Genomic DNA, 18,814 nt, shown 5'->3' with positions numbered 1-18,814 from the left:
ACAAAAAGAGGACAATTGCCAGAAGGAAGTGTTGCTTTCCTTAAAATTGTTAACTTAATCAGAGTCACCTGGGGGGTGGGGGGAAGCTGGGCTTCGGTGTCAAGAAAGGAAGAGGGTCCTGCTGGCTTTGCAGCCGCGGCCCTGCGCGTTGAGCCCCCGCCTCTGCTCCAGGCCCCAGGCCCCCCGGGGCTTGGCGGGAGCTCGGGGCACCGCAGCTAGAGATGCGACTGCCACGCACAGCACCGGGCAGGGTTTGTACTTTTTCAGTGTGGGGCGGTGCTTAAAAATTTCAGGTTTTTTTTTTTGTCTCTGGACGAATGTGTTGCCATCCTTTGTGATGCGTGGCTGACACTTGGCCTGCATTCCGTCTGCGCCGAAGCAGCGACAGCCAAGGTTTCCCCGGGCACTGCAGCGCGCCAGGCACCGACCCAAGGGCTTCAGGTCCCGTCCTCCTTAGGCCGTGACAACCCCCACCGGGCTGGCCCCTGTCCCCGACCCGTTGCGCGACACACGAGCTCAGCCCGTGCACCTGCCTGGGGCTGCCCAGGGGACGGTGTGGGGGCTCTGGGTCCCTGCCTCTGCAGGTGGGGGGGGCTGCAGATGCAGACGGAGGCCGAGACCCCGGCGGCGGTGCCGGGGTCACCGCGGGGGACCTCCCTGCACCCCGAGCCCAGCTGAGCCTGTTTCCAGGCCTGGAGGCGGCGGGAAGCGGGGAGCCGAGCTATCAGCTGTCACCCCTGCAGCTCCCCGAGGCCAGGCCCAGAGGGACGGGGCACCACACCGTCCCCGCCTCTCCACCTGCAGCGTGACCGTGACCGTGACTGTGACCATCCCCGGCGGGTTGTGTAGACCGAGCTTCCGAACCGACCTAGCAAGGCTGCCAGCACCTGCTCTTGCATTTTCCACCCTAATGACCCGGTCAGAATCCTGAGCGGAGGCCCCTGCCAGGGGGAAGGAAGTGAAAGGCAACGGGTCAGGAGGATGGGCGTGGGGGTGTCAGGAGGATGGGTGTGGGTACGGGGAGGGTGCCTGCGGCCTGCGGGAAAGGCCTGCATCTTAGCAGAGGTTAAGGCGAAATCCCTCCCCAGAGACACCTGCTCCAGGAAGCCGTGATCCAACTGGCCAGCACAGAGAGCTTTTGCTTTTACCAGTGGGAACATTTGTAAATCGAAACAAACACTGGCATGTGGCTCCTCTGAGCTTATGTCTAATTGTGTGTGTGTGTGTCTCCTTCCAGAATGCCTGCTAGACAGAAAGGAACTGACCCCGAGGTTTCCCCAAGGCCAAGGTGGCAAGGTGCCCCCCTACCTACGTTGGTGTCTTCTGGGTCCTGTGAAGGGAGCTGCTGTATCATGACGCCCCGCGTGCAAGGGGAGCTGAGAGAGGCTGGGTGAGCCTCGGGACTGAGACAGAGAATCTCATTCTCTCATTAAGATCATCAGAAACAGGCTTGTAAGAACGCCGCCGTGCTTGATGTTCTAGCCCTTTGGCTATCAGAGAGGACAGGAGTTGAGATTTCTTCTCCAAGCAATTGTCGTGGCACATGTAAAATTGATGATGTGTGTATATACGCATTTCAATGGGTAACTCAGGCTCAGAATAGTCCAGGGAGCCCTAAAGATCCCGAACCAGGGAAATGGCATGCACTGATTTTTAATCCATTTATATTCTGATTCCCTCTCAGCATGTGGAGCCAGGTCAATAAATTTTCATTAGTGATAATGAGGACCAACCAATAAGTCAAAGACCAACATTTGTCTTAGATTTTAAAATAGATTACACGTTTGAAAGAAAGGAGAGGGGGAAAAATAGGTGGCACCAGATTCAATATTTTAGATAGAGCACAAATTAAACTGTGAGAATATAAGTGACCCTGTCACCAATTTTAGCAGATCCTGCTCTAGTACAATTAAGATGATAAGAAGTGATACAAAAAGAAAGGAAGAAAGAAAGGCTGTGGCTGGCCCCTGTGTCTATGAGGAACTAATTAAAATTGAACGAAAGCTTTCTTGAGCTTGGAAGCAGCAGGTGACAGAGCCATCCCTTCATTAGGAATTAAGAAGGAATTTTAGTAATCTGCAATCTTTGTTCGCGAATCATCCCCATTTCTGGTTGCCTACTTTCCACCAGCAGCACCTTCCAGCGTGGGGGGCTGGTATGCTGAGATTTTCCACCCCAGGCTTAGCTGTCGGCCTTTTGAAAGACAGGCCCAAGCCCATCATACAAATAGGCTATATTTAAAAGTTATTAGCCACTTAAAGGACACTACTATACGGAGGCCCTGTTATTCAAGCTCAGGCTAGCCTGCCTTGCCCACTTCCTCAGACTGCCTTAATTCTGGCTGCTAAGAACGTTCCGAGAAGTTGAAATGGGAGAAGCAGACCTGGACGACCCCTCCTTGGGTGTCCAGGGTGAAAGTGCCGCTCAGTTGCCGCCCATTTCCCGCCCAGGGAGTGCACAGCTCTCCCTGGAACTTCAGATTCTCCATGCCTGGTAATTCCTGAACCAAGTGAGGTCAGTGGAGCCAGGTGCAAGTGCTATCTTGGGAGAAGGCAGGAAAAATGGACAAGAAGGGCCTTATTCCAAACTTTTGAGCCCGAAAACAAAATTTTATACAGAATCTTCCACATCATAGAAATGCTCTTCTGATATCATGGCAGTAGCAGGACAAGGGAGCTGAGCCCTGCCCATCTAACTTCTCCTCACTCCCTGAAGTGGCCCCTGAGGGCTCCCACTGAATCCTGTGTTACTAGGTTTAGATGCTACTGGGCTTAGCGGCCACTGCTGTCCCTTCCCATGGAGGACCTTAAGACTCTGAAGGGAGCTGGACCAGGACCCTTGCACACGTTGGAACACCCGCAGTGGTGTGCCCCACACTGCCTGCCCACTTGGCAGATGCCCTCCACCAAGCCTGGGCAGAAATCAAAATGGATCTTCTTTCCCACATCCTCATTTGTATATTATGAGTGGATGACAGCACGTTCACACTGCACTGGGTTGTGAGAATTAAAAAAATAAAAGAAACCAAGTATAAGGCACATGTAACACAGTGCCTAATCTGAAGATTGTGCTGGAGAAATGGTGTCTGCAGTGTTTTTGTCCTTCTTTTCTAGCTTTTGTTCAAGGTAATATTCTATTTACCATGGAAGTAAATTTCTTTGGCACTTATCCCTCCTCAGAGATAGCCTAACTTGAACTTCTTAAAAGTGATGAGCACCTGAAGTCATTCCTACATTAACACACTCATTCACTCAGTGAACATCCATGGAATGTCTGCTCTGTGCCAGGCTCTGTGCTGGTCACGTGGGATACAGAGACTCTCAAGGAGTTCAGCCTCCAGTGGAGGAGACAGGCAAGTGAACAGATTATAACAGTATAGGGAGGTAGGATCTAGAGCAGAGATGAGCACTAGTTCTATGCATCTCTGACGGGTGCCATTTTGAGATGGGAGGCTCACATGAGTGGGATAACCAAATCTTGAAGATGCATTGAATGGGGACTGGTAACTGGTGAAGAAGTGTCTACCAGACAGAGGATACAGCATGCACAAATTCAGGGACCCATGATGGTGGGTGGGAGTTGATGGGAGGAGTGGAAAGGACCCATGGTGGGGGGCAGGGGGGGCAGTGACTGCCAGTGGTTAAATAGATGCAGGGGCTCATGGATAGATGGAGAGAGACAAGCTGGATAAGAAGCCAGGGCCTGGATCTCAAAGGTCCTTTTATAAAATATCATGAGGGCTGAATTTTATACTGAAGGTCTGGAAGTCATTGAAGAGTCTGAAAGAGGGTCATGGCCACAGAGTGGAAGATGCATTAGAGACACAGGGACAGGGCCCTTGCCAGCTCCCTCGTCCAAATAACTTTGTTTGGATTAGAAAAAGGAGATCCCCTGAAAAGACACAGCTCGGAGCCAGGGTGCAAGGCTCCAGGATGCAGAGTGGGTTAGATTTCTGCCTTCATGCAGCCCCTCAACCAGGTGCCTTTGTGCAGTATACAACCTATGCAACTTCAAGACGGTACTCCTAGACAGAAGAACAGGTTAAGAGATTTTTTTTTTCCAAAACAATGACAGAGGTCATGAAATGAGAAGAAAGCTATAGATATAAAAGGTGTTTAAAAGAGAGAAGCTTGATCTTGAGGTGTGATAGAAAAAGGAGTCATGGGTGGCTCCCAGGTATTGGGCTGATTGGGTGGGCAGAGGTCCCACCAGACACCATGGTGAAAAGCTTTGGAGAAAAGCTGCTAAGCTCTGTTTTGGTTAGTTGACTTTGCCATTCCATGGGACACCCAGATGGAAATATCCAACAGAGTGTTGGATATACGGCTTGGAGTACAGATAAGACATTTTGCCTAATAATACGCATGTGCAGGTCTTCAATAGGGAAAAAAGAGCTGAAGCTGCTGCGGAAGTTAAGATCACCCAGGCCAGTGGTGGGTTAGGATTTATCAAGGTTTCATTTCAATCATTTCTTCCTTTGCTGACAGCATCCGCAATGAACCCTGGAGGGAACAACAACCAACTACACTTCCTTCCTTGTTTTACTCTTTTCTTTTTATTTATTTACTTTTTAATGTCCAGAGCAGTGGTATTTGCCATTTGAAAAACCGATCTTAAGCTTCTTTACAGAGGAACAATTGATTTTCCCATGAAAGCCTCTTTAAAGCCTAGCGGTGAGGGTGCAGGGGACCAAACCTTCATAAACAGTTTCTGGGCATGTGACTTTGTCCCTTAAATCCAATCTGTGATTGTGTTAAAGTGAACCCGATGACTGACATCAGGCATCCTAGGAGCTGCTGTGTGTTTCTGGCTACTACAAACAAAGGGAAACTGAAGCCCCTAAACGGATAAAAGAAGCTAAGCATGACCACGAATTGCAGAATTACCAGGCAAAATGATGTTTCGGTAACAACTGCGCTTTTCCGTGGCCACCAATTAGAGCAGCTGAGCTCGGAGGTGCAGCATTACCTGGACTTAAAGCTTGATTGTGAGGCTGTCTCTCGTAGCCAAGTGCTAATGCGGACCTGCCATGCAGAGCCACATTCCAGCGGATTCGTAAGCACCATGTCTGGAGCTGTTGCTATCCAAGGACAGGAAAGACCTTGCTCTAGTAATGTAGGGGTGATAATAAGAAAATAAACCCTTAACTATCTTTCATTTATTTATTCATTTAATCTACAAGTACTCACTGAATGTATTTTATGAGACCGATACCCTTAATTCAAAGAAGCCCCGTATGCTCCCTCACTATATCTTTTATTACGCTGGCCACTGGATTTGTCCTCACAATTTTCTATGTCATAACCTTCGATGGAAATGCCCTACTCCGCGTATTCCAAGAACACCCTTTACTTGCCTGATGGCAAGATTTTATTTATTGATTTGACACAGAAAGTGAGCACACAAGCAGACAGAGCAAGGCAGGGAGAGGGAAAAACAGGCTCCCTACAGAGCAGGGAGCCAGATGTGGAGCTTGATCCCAGGTCCCCAAATGACGTAAGCCGAAGGCAGATGCCCAACTGACTGAGCCACCCAGCCGGCCCTAAGCAGGAACTTCTGTAACTTTCTTGACTGAGTTAAGGGCGCTCGTTGTAGCCTAGTCACCACCTTGAGGCATGATCACACCCAGTATTGAGACAAGGTGATACTGCAAATGGTCACTTTTCATTCATCAGACATTTATGGAGGGAGTCAAAAGCCCAGACTCTAAACACTCAGGACACAAAGAAGAGCAAGACGTAGCCCCTGCCCTTGCAGGGGAGACAGAAACGTCAACTCATACCTGCCATCCCTGTGGGAAGCACAACAGTGGCGTGCACATTAGGCACCACGGAGCGCCCCAGGAGTGGGTGATAAACTCAGTCTGAGACATCAGAAGAGACTTGACTGAGCCCTCCCAAGCAGAATTACTTCCTGTTGTTTCCTGATTTTTGTGGTACCCAAATGATAAATGTGCAATAGTGGAGAATCACCCTTCAAATCAGTCTCTCAAGTACCAGAATATAACACCGAGTTCTGGAAGGTAGGACAGCTTGTAATCACTCCTCCAGTCACATCGCTAGCTGCAACTAAAGAGTATGAACTGTTTATTGCAAATGCTTTTTTTTTTTTGTACCTTTGCTGAAGAATGGATGTGACCTGCTTGCAGAAATTCTCTCCATTTTGAGAAAACTCCTTTAGGTTCTTGTACACCTTATTATACTGAAAGAGAAAAGAGGTACACAAGGGTTATGAGCACCTCCAAAGATAGAACTCCTATGAATTCAGACTGCTCCGTAATGATGCCTGTCACTGTAAATGATCGTGCAGCTACGGGGATGCATGCCTTTTGGAGGAGCTCCTAAAATAAAGATTAAGTCTCTTCTGCCTGGATATGAAATATCCTGGAGAACTTCTCAAAAATAAAGCTAGTCTGTCTGTTTCTCCCCAATGACTCAGCAGTGGGGTGATTTTGAAGTTTGATTTCCTGTCACTTCCATTGTTCCCAGAATGGTTAAAAGTACATTCTGAAATACGTACGCAGAGTAATCATTTTCTGCCTCCCCGCCCCCCCAAAGCTTCACAATAATATTCCTCAGTGTCAGACCCCAAACTCACTCAAGTGAATGTGTTTTGGGGCTGAGATACGAAGATGTAAGTGAATAGCTTGTTAGTAAACTGTGTCCCGGTCCCCCTGTATCTCATCTAACTCTAGTAATGAGAATGTTATAGCTATGAGTTGAACATTTTTGTTGCAGGAAACTTTTATATGTGTATGACTAAGCCTCTAGAAATTCATTTCTATATGAATTTAGTCTACAGACACAAGAATTCCAAGGAGAAGATTTTGTCACTTGATGTAGCGCTCCACAAGGTCACTCTCAAAGTTCTACTCGTAAAGGTAGCATTGATGACAATAGGTTTTAAGTGTTCAAATGGAGAGACTAAATGTGAATGAATTCACAGCTTTCCTGACACAGAGCAGCCAAGTCAGGTGGTGGGACAGTCCCCAGTGCACTCCCTCAGAGTTTCCATCTGGGACATATGGTATCTCATTGCATTTTTAAAAATGAAAATTTGCAGAAGAGGATGAAAGTTCCCTATGAAACAAGTGCGTGCCATAGCTCTCTGCTCGAGCGTGTTCCAGCACTCAGGGGCACTCAGCTGGGCACGGCGCTGAGAGCTCACACTCGGTGAGCACTACTACACAGCCTGCAGGGTCACACAGGAGAATCCTCAGGGCCGAGGTGACCTTCAGCTGTCACAGCAGGACCCGGGGTGTGGTGCTAGCAGAGTAGCAAACAGAGGACATGGGGCCATGGAGGAGGAAAGGACGTCACGAAATGACCTGACCTGGTCCCTCCCTTCAGGGCTGGAAAGAACCGATACCTGGGATATTAGAAACACAGTCCTCTAGAGACCAAGTTCTTTCATCTTTATGCGGTGGTTTTACTCTCCCCTGAACTTAGCACAGAAGGCCAGGGCAGGTTCTGGTAGACACACAGGAGCAGTAAACAGCTTCTACGAAACTGCCTTGGGCTCAACTGTGGTCAGGGAGCAAAGCTCTTTATAAAGACACGGTTAACTCCAGAAGCGAGGTCTGCAACGTCGTGTGACTGCAGGCTCCTGTCAGCACCCGAGAGTGAGGGGGTGTGGGGTGGGGTGGGGGCGGCCAGATGGGGAGACGCTGTTCCAACAGCTCTGGGCCCACAGGCCACATAGTAAGGGTTAAGCTGAAACAGGGATTGGCATCTGAAACATGAGTTTCTACAAACAATTGTAGCAAACAATTTACAAAGTGTAAAGCTCTCTGCAGAGCCAGCAAAACATACCTAGAGTGAGGCTGTCATGAGGAAAGGATTCTCTTGAGTTATGAGAGTGAAATCACTATTTGACAACCAAGCCATACAAATAACTCGGCAGATGAATGATAGGATGTTACAAGGCCTCCTTCCTCCCCTTTCAGGTACAATGGGAAAGTTTAAGCGAGCACCTTAAAATGGTTTAGCTTTTTTGTTTGCTCCTCTGTTGCCCACATATTCTCACTGAATGGAGTTCCTCCTGAAGCTTTTGTTTTCTTCCCACACCACCAAATAACGTCCCACAAGTCACACAGAGGTATCATGAGAAAAATATAGGTAAATGTGTAGCTGGGCACATGCCCCTGGAATAAAGTGATTTCTCAGTGTCTCTCCCTTAGGTGTAGCCATGGAACTAAATGCTTCCCAAAGAAACATGGGTGAGAGTTTTGTGTGGGATTTCAGTGAAGTCTCCTTCCTCCTCTTTCCTGACACCTGAACTTAGAAACGATGGCTGCCCCGGTGTGTATGGCAACAGTGTCCACAGCAGCCTAAACATGGGAAGAGCCCAGATGCGCATCGACGGATGGACGGATGAAGATGTGGTGTATCTATGCCATGGACTACTACTCAGCCATCAGAAAGAATGAACTCTTACCATTTGCAACGGTGTGGATGGAGCTAGGGGGTATTATGCTAAACAAAGTAAGTCAGTCAGAGAAAGACAATTATCATATGATCTCACTCATATATGGGATTTAAGAAACAAAGCAGCTGAACGTGGGTAACAGGAAGGAAAAAATAAAATAAGGCAAAAGCTTTCAGAAAGGGAGGCAAACCATAAGAGACTCTTAACTATAAGAAACAAACTGAGGGTTGCTGGAGGGGCAGTGGGTAGGGGGATGGGGTGACTGGGTGATGGCATTAAGGAGGGCGTTTGAAGTAATGAGCACTGGGTGTTATACGCAGCTGATGAACCACTGAATTCTACCTCTGAAACTAATAATGGTGTGTGCTAATTAAACTGAATTTAAATTTAGAAGAAGAAGAAGAAGAAGAAGAAGAAGAAGAAGAAGAAGAAGAAGAAGAAGAAGAAGAAGAGGAAGAAGAGAAGAAGAAGAAGAAGAAGAAGAAGAAGAAGAAGAAGAAGAAGAAGAAGAAGGAAGAAGGAAGGAAGGAAGGAAGGAAAAGAAAGAAAGAAAGAAAGAAAGAAAGAAAGAAAGAAAGAAAGAAAGAAAGAAAGAAGGAAGAAAAAGAAAGAAAGAAAGAGAAAAAGGAAGGAAGGAAGGAAGGAAGGAAGGAAGGAAGGAAGGAAGGAAGGAAGAAAGAAAGAAACAATGGCTGATGCTGATGCCATAAGGCGATCTTGAGGATAGATGTCATGTGCTAAGATGGTAGAACAGAAAGAGAAAAAGAGCCTGGGTCCCTGATGGCCCTGGGGACCACCACACAAGCCCCTCAGCTCTCTACTCTTAGACTTAATTTATGTGTGAGAGAAATACAGTAAGAGAGGTTTTTAAAAGCCACTCTTATTTTTGGGTTTTAAAATGTGCAGCTGAACATAGCTCTAACTCATACACAGTCTTTTAACTTTTTATTTTAAATTATGAAACATTTTTATGTTTCATAAAACAATAATGATGCAGATAATAATAATGATACCCATTATGAACTCACTACCTGAGTTATAGAGATATTTAACACTTTGCTTCTGCTTTCTCTTTTAACGACTGTTTTTTCCTTTTCATAATTTCTTTGGCTATACTTGGGCACTTATTCTTCCCCATGAAGATTTATCTAATTACATTTTTTAAAAATCCCCGTTGGGATCCTAATTGGAATTGCATTACAAATATATCATTTGAGGAAATTGACTTTTTTATGGTATTTAGACTTCCATCCAAGGGCATAGTAAGTCTTTTCATGTGTTCAAATCTTATTTTATGTTCAATAAAATTTTATGATGTTCTTCATAAGTCCTATAGCTTTCCTATTTGATTTATTCAGAAATATCTCACAGTATTAAATTGTGAGGTTTTTTTTTTTTTAATGTAATGTCCTATCTGCTTTGCTCTCCTATGTAATGTCCACATCAAAGCAGAAACAAAGACCCAACAAAAACACCAGGGGACCATGTCCCACAGAGAAAGATTCAAATGCATGCTTGCAGAGTGAGCTCTCCTGCTCTGAAACACTATGAGGCTGGGGCTGGGGCTGGGGCTGGGGGAAGACAAAGCAGAGACATAGATTAGAGGATTCTGGAGGTTTCAGAGAGGAGTGAGAAGAACCTCCCATCAAGAGAGCCAGGAGCTCAGGGAAGGGACTCTGAGCTGAGCTGTCCTAGGGGATGGGCCCACACCAGCACCATCACCTGCAGAGTCTGCATCCAGAAGTCCTGGGAAAGAATAGGGTTTCTCAGACCCCATGTGTGAGGATGGGGGCTTGGAGGGGAAATCTTGCCCCTAGTGAATGAAGGTGGAAATGAGCAGAATCAGTCGAGAATTTTTCTATGTGCTCGGCTGCAGGGGCTGCTGCATTTCTCAAATTTATCAAGTCATCAAAACTCTCCAAGACATGTTTTTAAAATACTATATCCGGGGAACTTGCACTAGGAGGCCAGGCAGCCCTGAAAGTTTTTAAGCTATTGATCCAAAACTCAGTTGTTTTGGGGGGAGTTGGAGACCTTGGGAGAAAATGGAGAGTCCCTGTCTTCTGTGAGAAAATGGAGAGTCCCTGTTTTTCCCCTGTAATTCAAACTCAACTTTTTAAAGCAAGAGGCTGCTCAAACAAGGCACAGCTTACGCTTCAATTGACCCTGGAAGACGATTTCCTGTTACTTAACAGACTGGTACTTCCTAACGTTTTCACATCATGGCACACCTAGAAAATCATATTTGGGGGCACCTGGGTGGCTCAGTCAGTTAAGCATCAGACTCTTGGTTTTGGCTCAGGTTGTAATTTCAGGGTCTTGAGGTCAAGCCCCTCATTGGGCTCCATGCTCAGCATGGAGTCTGCTTAAGACGTTCTTCCTCTCCCTCTGCTCCTGCCCCTGCACACACACACTCTCTTTTTAATTTAAAAAATTTTTTAAAGATCTTCTTTATTTATTCATGAGAGACACAGAAAGAGAGAGAGGCAGAGACACAAGCAGAGGGAGAAGCAGGCTCCATGCTGTGAGCCCGACAGGGGACTCGACCTCAGGACCCCAGGATCACGCCCTGGGCCGAAGGTGACACTAAACTGCTGAGCCACCCGGGCTGCCCTCTCTCTCCTTTAAATAAATAAATAAATATTTTTAAAAATAAAATAATAATTAAAAATAATGATATTTGTACTGGTTCAGTATGTGGTAAATGGACAAAGTTGTTCAAGGCAGAGGACCTGGCCTGTGATCTCTGCCCCCCAGCCATATCTTGCCAAGATTCATGTCTCAAGTACACCCATAACCCATCCACCAGGGTGCCCGAAGCACACACTAGTCCAGGACTCCTCAATACATTATGTTGTTGTTAACTTAGTAATCGGATGACAGCAGGATGTTCTTATTACAGCAGTGGAGAAAAATCTTTATCTTTGACCCCATGTGCCGTGTACCAGACACTCCTCGACAAACCCTGATCTACCCTGAGATAAAGGTGACATTGGTAAATAAAAGAGTTGCCAAGAATACTCCCATTAGTGCAGCATAACCCTCTCTTTTTTTCTTTAAAGATTTTATTTATTTATTCATGAGAGACACAGAGACAGAGGGAGAAGCAGAGACTCAGGCAGAGGGAGAAGCAGGCTCCTTGCAGGGAGCCCGACATGGGACTCGATCCCGGGTCTCCAGGATCACGCCCTGGGCCAAAGGCGGCACTAAACCGCTGAGCCACCCGCCGGGCTGCCCACATAATCCCTTCTTTACAAAGAGTGATTCTGTACCCTTCATCATGTACCATCTACTCAGACTTAAAGACAAAATCTGTGGAAAGCAGACTTGCATAAATATCAAAGCAGAACCAGCACAGTCTTGTGTGCCTGTGTGTGTGCGCGCGCGCGTGTGGTGATCAGAAAATTTTGGAACATATCTACTTTGAGGTGATGAATCTCTTGACCTTGGCTTTGGCTTCCCCTTTGCTATCCTACCTCTCCTTCCCAACCCATTCTCATTTACCAGAAAGGCCACTGAAGGGATTCCATGGATCACAGCTTGAAAGCCAATAAAGTCTAATCCCTTTATTTTATACTTAAGCAGCCAAAGAGCTGAAAGTAACTTCATTAATTAAGGACAGAACCATGATTAGAAATATTAGGTTATAAATAAATTAAAAAAATAAAATAAATAAAAAGGGATCCCTGGGTGGCGCAGCGGTTTGGCGCCTGCCTTTGGCCCAGGGCGCGATCCTGGAGACCCGGGATCAAATCCCACATCGGGCTCTCGGTGCATGGAGCCTGCTTCTCCCTCTGCCTATGTCTCTGCCTCTCTCTCTCTCTCTGTGACTATCATAAATAAATAAAAAATAAAAATAAAAAAAAAGAAATATTAGGTTAGCCAATCAATTAGAGAAGCCATCAGAAATGCATATATTTATTTATTAATAAATATATAGCTATACATTTATTAATATATAGCTATAAATTAATAAAATTATAGCTATACATTTATTAATAAATGTATAGCTATAAATTAGCTATAAATAGCTAATCAGTATAATTGCACTAAGTTTACTCAGAATAATAGTTACCTTTAAGTGTTATAATCAGTACAAATGGCTTCCTAATGTCATCAACCAGCACAAGAAGTGTTTTCTCTAGTCAAAATCCTATAGAAGGTGAATTTTTGGTGTTCTTTCCCCACCCATTGAATTTTCAAAGTACCCATCCTTTACGCATATTCATTCCAGGAAAAGAACCTACTATTGATCTTACATCTCCATATGCATTTTTATTAACACGCTGTCTCTCCTGGGTCTCATTAATTCCTAGGAAAAAAGTTACGTATTTTTTCCCTGATAAAGGGAGCTCAGGCTAGTGGTGGAATATTTGGGACATTTCTGAGCCCCTAAAAAAACTGTTCACAAAGAAAACTGGTACACACAGGCATTTCCCATTCGGTCTTTAAAAAAATATTTCTGCCCAACATTTGTAAGCAAAATCTGTTGTATAAATGTTGTCATCACCAAAAATGTATCAATCAAAGTAACGGGCATGTGGAATAATTAGATAACTTCTAAACAATATAAAATGCAGTGTATCAACCCTGGATTAGCTGTTCTTTCTGATTTTCTACAATTTGAATAATTAAAATTAAATTCAGTTGTTCCAGAAAAGTTCATTTCTATTCTAGATGGCAGTATGGAGAGTTTTTGGACAGTGATATCCTCATAGTGTTTTTTTTTTTTTAAGATTTTATTTATTTATTCATGAGAGACACAGAGACAGAGGCAGAGAGAGATGCAGGCTTCCTGCAGGGAGCTTGATGCAGGACTCGATCCCAGGACCCCAGGGGTCACAACCTGAGCCTAAGGTTGTGAATTAAGTTAAAACCCATTTAAGCTAAAGCCATTTAACTTAAGTTAAAACCCATTAAAAACCAATTTATATTATATATATTAATAAATAAATAAATAAATAAATAAATAAATAAATATTCAGAATTGAAGTACATTCTAAATTTCTTTTTTTTTTTTTCTGATTGCAGGGGAGGTGGGGGCACAAGGGGAGGGACTGAGCATGGACTTAAGGCCCATCCCAGGACCCAGGGATCCCAACCTGAGCCTGAGGCAGATGCTTAACAGACTGAGCCTCCCAGGTGCCTCTGAAGTAAATTTTAACTTTCAGTTAGAAGTTAGTAGAAACAAAGAGGCCGTGTTTTTCCCATTGAATTTCAGGTAACCACGGATTTCCATACATGGATCCGTGGGGCCGAGAGAGAGGCAGAGACACAAGCAGCTCGGCTAAGCTGTAGCTAAGCTCGGCTTCACGAATGCTGTTCGTGCAGCCCCGGGGAGGGAATGGGACATCTTGCCGGTGGTTAAAGCTTGGGGTTCTTTGCAGTTTCCCCCGAAACCCCCCAGGGTTCAGGAAGCATTCATGGGCAGCCAATTCCTTGGTTTTATTCTGTTGCCAAACTGCAGCTTCATCTTCCTACATTATTCCCCAGCACAAGCTAGAACTGCCCCAGGAAATCAACGTGAACCCTTGAAAATGAAACAATCGCAAATAAACAAAGATTCCAGGAGTTTAGAGGATTTAGAAACCCTGGCTGAAGGGATATCGGCCTCCTCTGGACTCCCACACCACCTTCCATGGGTCTGGGCCCAGAGAGAGAACCTTCAAGCTGTGGGCAAGGAGGAGTCCTCGCGGAGATGCTCAGCCGAGGGGAAAGAACCCCTCAGATCCCTAGGGAGGCCGCATGAGGGGCACCTGGTGGCTCAGCGGTTGAGCTCTGCCTTCAGTCCAGGGCCTGATCCTGGAGTCCCGGGATCAAGTCCCACGTTGGGCTCCCTGCATGGAGCCTGCTTCTCCCTCTGCCTGTGTCTCTGCCTCTCTCTGTGTGTCTCTCATGATTAAATAAATAAAATCTTAAAAAAAAAAAAAAAAATAGAGGGACCACAAGGCTGACCCATGCATGTGGTGATGGGTTATCTTGGGGGCTGCTCAGATGGAATCAGATCTGCTGACCCTGGTCTGAAGGCAGCCTTTGAAAAGGACATTAGGCGACTAGTTGTTGTTGTTGCTGTTAACCGGATCCCAGTTTCTCTCTCTTCTATCTCACTCTTCACATGGTCTTCACTTTCTTCTTTGGTGCCGGTTGGAGCCCAGTTGTTGCCTCCACTTACCCCACCCCTGACTCAACCACCCTTATGCAAAAATACGTCATCAAAGTATCAGTGGGAAGAGAGCAGAGGGGTTAACACTTGGTAAGGCGGCAAATGCAAAGAGAGAAAAATAAACAGCAAATACACGAACAATAGAGACTTAAAAAAAATTATCTGTTCTTACCAGTGGAGAGAAGATTGGGATGGAGGAAATTAAAGGGGAGAATTTTCAGCCTTAAAATCTATATACAGCTATATTGTTGGAATTTGTTTTTGCATCAGACACATATTTACTTTTGTATTTCAAAAAAGTAGACAGAACCTGCTATTTTATCGTCATTATTAATAATAGTAGCCATTCTGCCTTCATCTCATTTAGCTCATGTGATTCATGAACTCCATTTTGTGGGGTGGCACTTACAGCTCCACCTTCTCTAAACCTGTGCTTTGTACATTATATACACAAAAATGAAACTAATAATTCTCTGTCGCTCTTCTTCTTTATGGCTTTATTGCAGCCCTCATTTATGTTTCTCCACAGTTTGTTATTGTTGGGTGTTTTTGTTTTTTTTTTTTTAATAAAACACTTGAGGGATGAATGCAAATCCTTGCTTCCGATGTCACCGATTTTAGTTTTTTGCCACCCTTTCCTGGGCTAACATAACACACTGACGATCGACTATTTGATGTCTACAGTAGATACACCCCCACACGCTTTAATTGCTCCTACTTTCCTAAATTTCATCTCTACTATTGCTGTTAACCTCACACACTATCTCTGGATTTTTGACCAATCTTCTGTTTTGGGTAATACCCCCAGGACTAAACAAACATGTTAGTAAACTTGTCTGAGAACCACTATATGCCAGGCAGAGTGGGGGACCCGTCCTTCCACTTACAGGCTTTGCAATCCTTTTTTTCTTTTTTTTTAAATAAGATTTTATTTATTTATTCATGAGAATACAGAGAGGAGAGAGAGAGGTGGAGACACAGGCAGAGGGAGAAGCAGGCTCCATGCAGGGAGCCCGATGTGGGACTCGATCCCGGGACTCCAGGATCACACCCTGGGCCTAAGGCAGGCGCTAAACCGCTGAGGCACCCGGGCTGCCCAGGCTTTGCAATTCTTGACTCTAAATGACATGGGGAAATAAGCCAAAAGCTTCCACCCTCATTTCATTCTCAGAGCCCCAAATTGGCTGCAGGATCTGAGTATTTGTGTCGCCACTCTACACACGATGTTGGCACCATTGGTGTATATCTTAAGAATGTTTTCCAAACAGCCACCATCTGCAAGCAAGTATGATGCTATACCCACTGGAAGTTTTTCCAACAACATGAGAATAAAAGATGACAATTAACCAGCCCTGTCATTTGCTAGAAAGGATTGTTTTAAATCAAACCGAAGAAAAGCCACAAGACTTTTGTATCACAGCCAATGTCTAAACATGTTTGCCGAATGTCTCAAATTTCTTAAGTTAAAACCCATTAATATACAAACCTCCCCTCTGAGGCCACCCTCTCACCACAGGCGCAAAACCACACTGAGCTACTCACCGAGCAATCTGCCAGTGGGTCCCTCATATTGGAACGTTTGTCCTTCTGTCCTTTTACTTACGTTCCAGCATTCAGCACTCAAGAAACTACAATCAAGGTTGGGTGTGTCCTGGGTTTCCCGTATGCAAAGGGCCTAGAGAACGTCAGTCCTTGTCAAACACCCTGAGGAGGAAGTCCCAGCCCTGGACTTTCATCCCGTTTGTTTCCTGAAAAAGCAAAGAACTGCTCTGGGTCAAGAGAGCTGGACTGAGATGCTGAGAGTGACTTCTGTAAATACTTAGAGCACAGAATATTCGAGTCCTACACTGTGTGACCTCTCGAGAAGGCCCAGAAGCCATCAAGTGTCCCAATAATTCGAGTGTTCGGGGTAGATAGGAGGAAGCATGCTTTCCCGGCCTGCTGTATTTACCACATTTTTAAATTTTCCGTATTTCACGATGCTTTGGCATGTGCGGGCCTTTCAGACCTGGGCAGGGACCGCCCTCCCTACCGTTAGCCAATTCCTGGAGATAGCAAACAACTGGCCTGTGAGCGTGACTTTGATATGCAAACTGACCAATCCTGAGCTCAGACCCCCAACCACCAACTTTATCTAACCCTCACACAGAGTCAATATTCCACCCCCCCCACCCCCACCCCCACAACAAATCACCCCAGGGTCAGGTACTAAACAATTAGGGCCACACCCACAGAACTATGACTGGAGTGCGAAAATGTCTAGAAGAGTCCATCAGAGAGCCAGGTACACACTGACCACTTCACAGGGCCTAACTCAACTCAACCCTCACTCCCAACCCAAGAGGCTAAACTATGAAGTTAGGAAGGATTTTCCTATGTTCACCTTTACTTTTTTTTTTTTTAATTATTACTCAAAAGGGTAAACAGAGCTAGAAATCAACAATCAGCAACTGGTCATTTATTGCTTTCTCTGCACCCAGCTGTCAATCCTCAGATTTCCAGCTGACGGCCTGTTGCCTTTCGGTGGCCATTTGCTGGAATGGGGGCAGCGTTCCTATGACCCCCAGGCCCCGGGTCCGAAAGGAGCTCCACCAGGAGAGCCCTGTGGAACATGCTAGAGCTGCCTGGGGAGGGGGCAAAGTCTGATCATCTGCCCTAGGTATGCAGGCTCCATTCAAATCGGAATGAAGAGGAAGGGGTCACAGAGGAAAGAGAAGCTGCCCTGCAGTCAGAGAGGAGCAGTCCGTGGTCCGGTGCCACGACCCGCACACTGAGCAAGGCTCTCCTCTTAGCTTCTCCCAGGGAAGGTTACCACTGGAGGGTCCAACACTGAGCAGCAGCAGCCAGGGGCTAGAATCCGATAAGCAAGCCGGCGTTCTGAAAGCCGCATAGAGACAGGGTGTCCGCTGAAGTTAATGTGTCATTCGGATTCCCATGGGAGGGCTTCCCTGCCACCAGAGACTGCAGACAAACTGGGCTGGAGCCTTGGTCCCAGGGCCTGGGGCAGCTCAGCATCTTCCTTCTGATTCCAGAGGCCCTCGGTCTCATTTCAGCCACCACTTGGTCCCAAATGGGGAGACTGGCCTCCCTTGCTGGTTTGCACAAGAAACGCCATCACACCATGCTTCCTGGGACCTCTGTGGCCCTTTCAAAGATGGGTAGGGGGTTGTGGCCCCCACACTGCTCACGTGTGTTTCTCCCCTCAGGCTGACCAGTGTTCCCTTCGGCTTCCTGGACACCTGCTAAGCTATCTTCTTGCCACAGTAGCCTTTTCACGACTGTTGTAATGGCAGCAGGGTGTTTGGGATGAATCTAGACTTAACTAGTTTGGCTATTTGTTGAGCTTTTCAGAGAGGTGTTTGAATCTGGAAAAAATAATAGATATAGATATAGATAATAGATACAGATTTAGAGGGTAGAAAGGATTGTATCAGTTACCTGTTGTCACAATGATGCCGTGTAACAAACAGAAGACCCAGTGGCTTCAAACAGCAGAGACCTTCCTTAGTTTACAAGTCTGTGGTTTAGCTGAGCGGTTCTTCTGGTCTCCCTGGTAGTGCTCACGTGAAAGCAGGTCATCCACACGCCCTGTTGCTCTTGGCTGGGCCTGGCAGCGTATAGCTCCTCGGGGTTCTGCTGGGCAGGTGGTTGGCTGTGGGTTGAGGCAATTTCTCTTCAGCCCGGTCGTTGAACCTGGACTGTTCACAGGGCCTGCTGAGGAGCCGTGAGTGAGTGACAGCACCCAAGGCTTTGGGAGGTACAGGCTTAGGACTGCCACATCATCCCTTCAGCCATACCCGGCTCTCCAAAGCCAGTCACAGGCACCCCAGAGGCATGGAGGTGGGGGAGGTCCACCCCTGGATATAGAAGAGGCAGCGAATTGGGATTAGGTTCACATTAAATTCGCCAGGATGGTCGGTCAACATTTATTCTTGAATGACTAAGAAGATAAAACAGAAAAGACAGTGGAGGACATGGCTGATATTGGTCATCCTCTCCCTTTCCCCAGTTCAGCCTCAGGGAACATGTTTGGGACTCCAGCAGAGCTTGAGTTGGAGAGAAATAAAGAGTTAATTCTCTAAGGACTCTGGACACAGACTTGGAGATTCATTCTTCCCTCCCACGCTCACCCTGGGGCGGGGGGTAGGGGGGAGGACCAAGTAGCCCAGTAGGTTCTCTATGGTGTCTCCAGCACCCGAGGCTGTGACTGGTGAGGCACCTGGG

General features: G+C 46.2%; 1 protein-coding gene across 8 annotated transcripts in view; it reads right to left on the bottom strand.

Annotated features, from left to right (window-relative positions):
- Positions 1-16,433, bottom strand: part of NOSTRIN (nitric oxide synthase trafficking) — a 56,479-nt gene extending 40,046 nt beyond the window's left edge. For 2 of the 8 annotated variants that reach the window (XM_038584741.1, XM_038584743.1), the window contains exons 1-2: positions 16,133-16,406; positions 6,116-6,201 (exon numbers count right to left, since the gene is read on the bottom strand). In XM_038584741.1, coding sequence (XP_038440669.1) covers positions 6,116-6,201; positions 16,133-16,159 — 113 coding nt within the window. In that variant the 5' untranslated portion in view covers positions 16,160-16,406. Of the gene's footprint in view, positions 1-4,968; positions 5,108-6,115; positions 6,202-16,132 lie in introns of those variants that run through there. The other 6 variants (XM_038584740.1, XM_038584738.1, XM_038584742.1 and 3 more) reach the window with 6 other exon arrangements.
- Positions 16,434-18,814: the final 2,381 nt, after the last annotated feature.

The sequence above is a fragment of the Canis lupus genome, chromosome 36 (genome assembly GCF_011100685.1).
Source record: "Canis lupus familiaris isolate Mischka breed German Shepherd chromosome 36, alternate assembly UU_Cfam_GSD_1.0, whole genome shotgun sequence".
Classification (NCBI taxonomy): domain Eukaryota; kingdom Metazoa; phylum Chordata; class Mammalia; order Carnivora; family Canidae; genus Canis; species Canis lupus.
Note: the sequence above shows the minus strand (reverse complement) of the source record. Positions and strands in the feature narration are given on the sequence as shown.